At 36.1% G+C, this 10,178-nt stretch overlaps 1 protein-coding gene across 1 annotated transcript; it reads left to right on the top strand.

Moving 5' to 3' along the window:
- Nucleotides 1–358: 358 nt before the first annotated feature.
- Nucleotides 359–6,491, top strand: LOC123538527 (transient receptor potential cation channel subfamily V member 3-like). Its single transcript, XM_045322687.2, has 3 exons — nt 359–1,305; nt 2,115–3,677; nt 3,894–6,491. Exons 1-2 carry the CDS (start codon nt 844–846, stop codon nt 3,600–3,602), a joined length of 1,950 nt encoding a protein of 649 aa, XP_045178622.2. The 5' UTR covers nt 359–843; the 3' UTR covers nt 3,603–3,677; nt 3,894–6,491.
- Nucleotides 6,492–10,178: the final 3,687 nt, after the last annotated feature.

The raw sequence follows: 10,178 nt of genomic DNA on the forward strand, positions 1-10,178 counted from the left end.
ACAATTGCTGTAAACATGAACGTTGTCTTATATTTCACACAATGCGTCACTTCAGATGAATAGGTGTAGATACAACAATGCAAAGTAATTGTCCCTTTTATGGTAATATTTTTTTTTCAGTTGGAAAATATTCTTTATTGTTATTTTTAAAATAGAACATAATGAATGTAGATTTAGGCTTGTGTTTTAGGTAAGATTATACTTTAGTCACGTTCAGACATGCATTTAAGGTTGAGTTAGCCTTCGAGTTATTTGATACAACAAAGAAGTCGATTGCCATTTGCTATAACGATCAACAAACTTGTCGCATTACAAATGCATGAACAATCATGTTCTATAATTTTGCAGGGTATTTATATAGTTGAGCTGATTACACGAAGTAGTCTGTTGCCTTTGTTTATCTAGTTGTCAAACGAAATTACTCCGTTTGGTTTATTCTAAATGAGTTATGGAAAATACAGAACTTACGCAAAGATCGTTAGGAAAGGTTAAGTATGCAGGTTTGGAGAAAATCGCGCGAGGTGAGGAATACAAGATAGATGTTAAAATGTTGGAGAGTATTAGAAAAGATTTTGAACGATTTTTCGAAATCGGAAACAAAAAGCCGACACAGACAGTACACGCAAAATTTCGACTTTTGTTTGACAACGAAATACTTGATGGGACATTTACTGATCAGCACAGAGCCATTTCGTTGTTGGAGAAATCCTTGGTAACATAATAAAAATACTTGTAACTAAGTGCCCCGAGTTGATTGTGTTTGCTAAAGACAATGCAGGTTACAAAGGAATAACACCCGTTCATCTCGCTATTCTTAAAGAGGACATAGATATTTTGTCAACAATGGCAAATACTCTTCAAGAAATGGAAGAAGTTAGACTCTCAAAGGAGAAAATACAGGGCATTTGCGCTGTAGGACCTGTATTTCAAAACACGGTCATGATGTCTGGAACTCCACTTGGTGTTGCTGCATTAAAGTTCAATAAAGAGGTGTTTGCTGTCGTACTTCAACACTTTGCTTCAGGCCTAGATGTTACAAACGATAAAGGTGACAACATTGTTCATTCACTGATAAAGTATGCTTACTTACAGCCAGACAAACTCAAAGATGTTCTTGAAATGCTAAGATTCGTGTTACATTGTAAATTCGTCATGACAGATCCCATATTTGAGGAAAAGAAGTGGAAAATTAGAAAACAGGCACGCAAATTGCTGATGATGACAAACAAGGAAAAACTGAATCCCTTGCAACTTGCCGCCAAAAGACAGCAGTTTGGCATTTTCGAATATATCATGCAAGGCGAAGTATGTATATTATATTGTTGTCTATAAAAATGAAGCTGGCAATATAAGTATTCATTTATAGTAATGTAAGCATTTGAAAGTATGAAAATATCCATAAGTGACAATGTTTGACCTAATTACTTTAGAACCAGATATCAATATCAAAGACATTCTCAAATTGTACAATTTTATTGATTTAATTGATCATTATTCATTCCTAAACAGCCGCCTATCTATATATGTTTAAGGGCACTGGCCTCCAGATCGTATATCAAGAAAAATGAAAATGTTTAGGTATCAGGAAATTAAAGCAACATTTCTAAGAACGCTTTGGAACTCAATTACTGACAAACTATATGCTATTGAAACATATGAGAATTAATTGTTTCTATTTATCTTATCACTGAAAATTGAAAGGCGTTTGTAACGCTTAACTCCAGGTAAACTGCCTTTATAATATTTATCTATATCTACTAAATGTTAAATACGTATTCCTCCGTGGTGTATTGATCGAGACAGTATGAAAGTTTTTATTGCCATAGCGGCCTGTATTCGATTCCCCACTCGGGCATCTGTTTGTTTTTTCTTTTGCCTTGTGTTTTCCTACATTTAAGACCATTTAAAACCAAACATTCACAATCTAATGTTCATACTATGACCAAACTTTTAAAGGAAGATAAATTTAGCCAAGTTCTGGAGGTCAGTACCTTGAAAAGATTTACTGAGTCCTCGATATTAAAATTTATTTGTTTTGTCTAATAAATCTATTCAGTGTCCTAGCTTTTATTGGGATACATATCTGAAGTTCTACTCTTTTTTTTCAATCACAGGTCTATCACACAAGAGAATCTGGCGGTGGTCTTTTTAACGAGGAAGTATATGATATCACTGAAATAGAGACCCTGAACATAGAAGAAGACGCTGAAGAAAACGAAGAAGAGCATATCAAACACGAACAGCATGAATCCGTTCTTGAGTATCTTGTCCATCACCAAACGAACAACGCTTTCCTGTTTGCAGATTTCATGCCTGTGAAAGAAGTGATTAGGGAGAAATGGAATAGTTATAAATGGTGGTTCAATGGATGGTTTGTTATCCATATAATTAGTATGGTCCTTCTTTCCGTCGCTGCTGTGTACAGGTCAAAACTGACGGGGCCTGTATCTCGAAATAACACAGCTGACTTTGCCTATGTTGTTACTAGAAATGCATTTGTCACCGGAGTTTCAATTATTGGTCTACTTCTAGGATTATCGTATCTAGCTATGGAGATATCAAGAGTACTTATTTCCCGCTTTCAATTCCAGGCATCTTCAAATGTTATGAAATGTGTTTTGCGTCATTTTAGCGCACCATATTCAAACTTCATTTTCAGAATATACTTCATTTTATTTTCTCTTTTGCTTATAGTCGATTGCGTTATCGCTGCGATCGATGCCTCGGGGTCGTTGTCAGGTTATGAATATTTCTGCTTGATCTTTGCTGTAATTGTTGGTTGGTATCTTGTGATGTTCTTTCTGCAGACCTTTAAGGCGTTTAGTATGTTTACTGTTTTGATTCAGAAAGCAGTGATAGATATGCTGAAATTCGCTCTTGTTATGGCATTTTTTCTTGTGGCGTTCTCTGTAGCAATGTATATGATAATGCAAGGTGCGGACACCGAAGATGACGATTTCAATAACTTCAGTACAACAATGCTAAAAATGTTGACAATCATGCTCGGTATTGGCGAGCTAGGAATTTTGTTTCAAGCCCGACACCCGTATCTAGCTATTTTTGTTTTTGTTCTGTTTGTGCTGTTGACAACAATCCTACTCTTGAATGCACTGATTGCTATGATGTCAAATTCCTGCACTGATCTTATGAATAATTATGGAGGAGTGTTAGCTTCAAAGCTCCATTGTCGTCTGCAGAAGCTGTCCGTTATTCTATTTCTCGAAGGTGTTTTTCCACGATGTATCTGTAAGGAAGTTGGTGTCAAGAAGGGAAAATATAGATACGATAATAATGAATGGGTTCATAATAAGCAGAGAAGAATATGGGCCAGAAGCTCAGTTCCTGACCATGGAGGCACAGAAACCGAAAAATCGCCCGATCAATTACATCTTACTCACCAGTCACAAGGCATTGTGTCTTCAATAATGCAGCAGTTGAATCCAGAGATTAAAGAAACAATTAGTAAGGGTACCAGAATTTCTCCAGCAGTTTCCACCATATCATCATTTGAGCCATATCTTCAGCAGTCTCTGAGTACTACAAGAAGAACTGATATAACAAATATCAGTAAAAAAAACGTGCGACGTGTGCCAACAAAGTGACGTGCAGGCCAAGGAAACGGAGACAGTAGTAGAAGAAATTGATAAATAGGAATCGTACTGATATTTAGATTAATGGTAAGCATAAACGGGCTCTTATTTCTATATTTTTGAGACAAACATTAAAAAAATGAGTTTACCTTTTTCGGTGCTCACTAATTGCTATTGCGACGATTCATGGTCAATTGGAAGACCACTTCTTTATTTACACAATGTTTTCTTAATTTTTCTTGATACTTTGTTTTTATAAAATTCACATTTTCTATTGCATTTAACGGTAATATCCCTTTTCAGGCCATTCTGTTCACCAGACAGAACAACTGCGGCGTCATCTAAAGTGCTTTCTCCCTGGTAACATGACAGCGTCGTCAAAACAGCGGACCGTTATCACTAAGCAACGTTATCGTGCCATTCCTTTCATGTTTAATACAAAGTGATTGTCGTAATTTCACTTAAACGAATAAGGAGAATGAATATTTACAATAGCATGTTCAATGTTTAAAAAGGATAAAAACGTTGTTTACTACATGTGTAATTATGAATCATCTTGGCTTTTGCTACATAACTGCAAAAGTTTGAACAATCAAAGTTTTGTATGTTTAAAAGAATTAGAAACAATTTGAACTTTTTATATTCACATCATTCACAGCTTGTTTAAGGTTTGTATGTCTGTAAGATTTTTTTGTGTGCACAAACGCTATTTAGCTGATTTTAATATTCTTACTTGTGTGTTTAGTTTGTAATTGTACTGTCTTGCTTTGTTTAAAAAAATGACGCGTGTTAGATTTCATCAAATTAATTTGACCAGAACTTTGTTATTTTTGCAAGTTATACTTTAGATAATCCTTTCAATATAATGTATTTTAAATTTTTAGTTTTTGTAATAATTATTAATACTTGTTTTTTTAATACAATTATGTATAATTATGATAAAAGGACCTGATAAATCCATTTCAAGGTTCGCTATAAGCCAGTCTGTGTACTGCATGTAATTCAATACATCAGATCAAACTTAGTTTAGCGACCGTCAGTACATAAGAAAATCGTCTTTATATATTTCTAAAGATACTAATCATTAGATTTTCATATTTATCTACAAACTCGTTTCTTTCACTGAGGAAACTCGAATCAAAACGATTTCAAGGAAAATGCGTTTTTTAAAGTTTGCAGCCAGTGATGACAAAAAACAAAACAAAAAAAAAAACAAAAAAACTTTGCTGACGATTTGGCAATTAATGTTGAATTTTTCTGTATTTAATAATACATTGTACATGTATATGTTTAACTCACTTGTTGTATTTTCCTACTTTCCATTTTGTCCTGCTTTGACTATAAGTGTGCTCACGTGCATGCATATACATATGTGTACATATATACACATTCTTAAGTAAACACACACACACATATATTATACATACATACATACATACATACATACATACATACATAGGGAGAGTGTGTGTTAGTCTTGTGCACGTTTATATTCACGATCTAGGGAAGGAGACTGCATTTTTGAATATTCATCGTAGCTTTTTATGACTAATCCAAACAACCCACCTACTTCTCTAACTCACCTTAATTTTTGCATCTTAAAAATAACGTAACTGTGCTTGTTGTTGGGTTTTGAAGCGGTAACTCCGCTATATCTTTCCGCTACAAGTTTTTTTTGTTGCCTACCGCTTTGACACTATAGTGACAGAATGTACAATGTACAGAATGTGATTTTTCTTTAAATTTTACTTCTTCCTTCGATGGTCTTAAACTTCAGGTGTATTTTGCACAGATTTGTAGAGCTCTTGCCTTTTCTTCTATACATTTCTTCTGCATAATCAGGTGGTTGTGTACGTTCTTGTCTAAACAAATATGTCTGGCTTTTGACACAAGTTATGTGTATAAAACATTTCGTACTTCATTTGAGCTATTAATCTAAAATACTTGTAATTGACTTAAAGCGACGTGTACAATGGAGACGGATCAGGTAATGTTAAACATCAAAAGTGTAGAAATACAGATCAAATAAGTTTACTAGTAATGTGGACAAAATATTATACAAACTAGTTTATATAAAATCTTACAGTACAGTCAAAACATGCAATAATGGTATAGGTAAATAATGACAAATTACTACTCTCTTCTATGTATACATACAACTGCGTTTCATGGGGTAATTACAACAGATTAGTGGGATCTGGCAAAATATAAGTGTTTGTTTATTTTGGGTTTGACGCCGTTTTCAACAGTATTTCAGTCATGTTACGGCGGGCAGTTAACCTAACCAGTGTTTCTGGATTCTGTACCAGTACAAACATGTTCTCCGCAAGTAACTGCCAACTTTCCAACATGAATTATCAGAGGCGGAGGACGATTAATTTCAGACACAGTGTCTTTTATCAAATCGTCACGGAGAACATACGCCCCGCCCGAGGATCGAATTTGCGGTCCCGCGATCCGTATACCAACGCTCTCCCTACTGAACTAAGCGGGCGGGCAAAATATAAGTGAGAGACAGTGAAATGAAACAAAGTCATCATATTGTTGGCAAAAAAATAACTGCTCAATTTTTTAAATTGAGTAACTTTTGTTCACGAAACACAGGAACATAAATTTTATCTAGATATGTGTTTAAACCTGATTTATTTTTTTTCGAAGTTAAGTATTAACTACTGTAAGAAATATGTCACGCATACTCTTATCTATTTCATTCTCAATGTTGATGTGAAAATAAAAGTGCAAATAGTTTGCATGTTAAAAAGTGTTTAACGGCTCAAACTGATCTGTTTTAAGCATGTAATATATTTGTTTCTTGTTAAATCCTTTTCTTCCGATGAGTGATTCTCTTATTTCTTGTCAAAGGCATGAATATTGGTTAATAGAATAAAAAGTTTTATTGAATCTATTGTTTTGTTGTCGCCCTTTATCACTCTAACAATTTATGTTCAGTTTTAAAAGTAACATATTTAGATCTATTACCATTTTACCATGCATATCATCAAATTGGACATTCTTTCTTTAAAGCCTCATGGAAATTTAAAAACAACATGTACAGTGTATTAACGGCTATGAGTACCTTTTTTAAACATTTCAAGGTAATTTTCAATTATGTCATATCTAAAATAGAGAAAAATAGAAACTTCACAGGTCGATCAAAACGACAAAAACGAAAATGTTGCAGGCTCGGTTTGATTGAGCCTGTTCATGGACGGTAATGGAAATGCATGCTACCGTCCACGCCCTCTAGCCCCGGGTTGAGCAGAACTCAACATTTACACATGCTAAAGTACAAAAAGTAATTTAGAGACATCCGCAGATATATTCAAACGGCAGTGAACATGGAACCTTCAATGATACACGTGTTGAGACGTGTAATCCCATGAAGAGCGGCGTTTGGCCCCCAGATAAAGTAAAGGGTTTGCCCCAAACAAGAAAACAATGGGCAGAACTAAACAAACTGGAATTTAGGAAGGGGATCTGAGGGTATGGGGTCTGCGTATCACAGGAACTGTCAAAAGACAATATTAAAAAGCAGGCACCGTATCCAAGGGTGATTAAACAATACCCAAGGCTATGAAAGCGGGAGTATTGGAACCACCCAGGCCAAAATTGTCATGTTGGGAAACTAAACAGTACCAATAACACGACTTAAAAGTCGTACTGAACGATCTGAGAAGATCAAAATATAACAGCCCTGACTGAATGTACGGGGAGACTTTTTACGGCCGCCACATGGCACAAACAACGCTGCTGTGATAATGAAATAGTGAAAAGTAGAAACTTCACAGGTCGCTCAACACGACAAAAACGAAAATGTTGCGGGCTCGGTTTGATTGAGCCTGTTCATGGACGGTAGTGGAAATGCATGCTACCGTCCACGCCCTCTAGCCTCGGGTTGAGCAGAACTCAACATTTACATGCTAAAAGTACAAAAAGCAATTTAGAGACATCCGCAGATGTATTCAAACGGCAGTAAACCGTATTAAAAAATAAATTATCATAGATTATAATTCAGCCAAGTGATTGTTATTTCTTGTTGTAGGTGGTTAAGGTCGCTGACTTCAAAACTTCAAATCACTTGGCCCTCACAGATGTGGGTTCAAGCCTTACTAGGGGCGTTGAATTCTTTATGTTGAGAAACCATCCAGGCAGCATACAGAAGGTCGTTGGTTCTACTAAGGTGCCCACTCATGATGAAATAATTCACGGAGGAGCATCTGAGGTCTTCCTTCACCATCAAAACTGGAAAGTCACCATATGACCTATAATATTGTCGGTGCGACTTTAAACCCAACAAAATAAATAAATAAATATTGTAGGTATAGTGGACGCAACTTGACTCCTATGGTTGACCTTTGTATTATAATACATAAAGAGGCACAACCTATTATTGAAAAGGAGTGTACGTAAAACACGAGCTGCCCGAGAAAATGGCAATATAAATTTGTGTGAAAATAAATTAGTGTATTGGAAAGTTTTAACTGATCAAATGTAAGTATTAATACTTTGATACTGCACTGTGTACAAACTAATTCCTTATAATATAAAATAGATATACACGTCTACCCTAAACACCCCTTATTTCTACAATGAAATAATCGATATGAATAATCGGCCTAAGGTCAACCACCGCGGTCAAGCTGCGGCTACTGTATATTTTATCATGCCCGAAGCGTAAAATGTAATACATAGATATTACGTCAACGTTCAAAAATGCCACATATACGAATCAAATTTATATATAAAACAAAAATGCACTTATCGGAACATAATGTTAATAATATTAATAGCACAAACAAATAGCGTTGTTATCATGTCCAGGTGCTGTTTCAGAGACTATAGCTGGAGACAGCAATATATGATTTAGTTAAAAAAAAAAGAACTACTGTGTAGCAGAACCACATTTTGATATGTCTAAACACGGCGAAGAGGTTATACGCCTGCAGATTCATTTCACGAGTACGAATCCCTACCTGATTTTTGTACACGGCTTACAAACGATTCAGGCTGTTTATTAAACATGTTTCTGGTTTAATTATTTTGATGTTGATATGTTTTCTATATACTTTCGAATGAATCTGGGAAGTAAAATTGTTGGGCCCCGTACGATCTTAAAAGGTTGCAGTTGTAGGATATCCGTATGGACATCGCAAAAAAGTTATGCAAAGCTCGAAAGGAGCCCAATCGTATCTCGTACCGTGCTCGTGAGGTCGTAAGGCGCTCGCACGGCACTCGCACGGTGTCCGCTCATTCCTGTTCTAATACCACCTTGAATCACCAAGGCATTCGCGTGGAGCCCGTACGGCGGTCGTTACGCACTGATATCCACTTGTGGACATCGCATGTCCTCCACTCGGTGTCGTAGGGACATCGTACCTTAACCATGCGAGTCCCCTTGCGATAGTCGTGCGAGCATCGGCAAGCCTCGCAGTTTTCCAATTCCGCACGCATTTTCCGTACGGGACTTTTACGAGCTGCGCTGACCTCGAAAATCTCTACGAGCTCGTAGAGAACTCGGGAGCTCGGAAAAAGTTCTTTGTAAGGAGAGATAACTCTGTCATTCCTTGCACTCTCTGGTGGTTAAAGTGAGTATAAAGGATGGAAATTCGTCCTCTACGAGTTCTAAAAGTCCGTACGATGCTCCTACGATTCAACGATGTCCGTACGGACGCCGTACGAGTTTGCTAAAATTCGATTAAAACCTATTCGTTCGGAGCTTGTAGCGTTCTTGTGACCAGAGTATAAATTAATTTCGTATTATGATTCATTGAAGTACTTAAATACCGTCTATCCTATTCTGAAACAAACCAAATACCTTAATCTATCATAGTCTGAGTACAGATTGTTAGCTCCATCTACAGATGGAAAATAGAAGGGGAAATCAGAATTTTCCCAAAGTGTTATTGACGAGTCAACGATAGGATTTTTATTTTAAAACGACAAATATGACAGAAGCATTTGAACTCAATGGAGGATTTTTACCTTGCTGTCTGTGCAAGACACTGCTAAAATAATGAAGTTCTGAATGCAACTGACCCTACTGATTTTCATCAGGAGTTTTCATTGATTTTTTTTAAATTCATACCGTATCGGGAAGAATATTGTCTAGCAGTGCTCTATTTCTGTCTGTGTCTTTCTACATCTGAGTTATTCATCATTTAGCTATTGTTCAAATAAAGATGCTTAACAGTGTTTATTCCATTTTAGATGGGGCCCAGAGAAGGTAAGGTCTGATTATTCTAGCTGTAAATTTGTTTTGTTTTTGTTGGGTTAAAAGTCACACCGACACAATTATAGGTCATATGGCGACTTTAAAGCTTAGGATGGTGGAGGAAGGTGCCCCTCCGTGCATTATTTCATCATTTCTTGATTGAAAATTATGAACCATATTCTGACAATTACATAACATTTGATACAAAAGTTGGACTGTTGTAATGTTTCTGTCCTATATGTCGCCTTAAAATATGCACTTTTTGTTGTTGTTTCTGTTGATGTCCACGTCACACCCGCAAAGTTATAGATCATATGCGATTTTCCAACTTTTGATAGTAGAGAAAGATTCCAGGTACCCCTCCGGGTATCATTTTA

The sequence above is a fragment of the Mercenaria mercenaria genome, chromosome 18, assembly GCF_021730395.1.
Source record: "Mercenaria mercenaria strain notata chromosome 18, MADL_Memer_1, whole genome shotgun sequence".
Classification (NCBI taxonomy): Eukaryota; Metazoa; Mollusca; class Bivalvia; order Venerida; family Veneridae; genus Mercenaria; species Mercenaria mercenaria.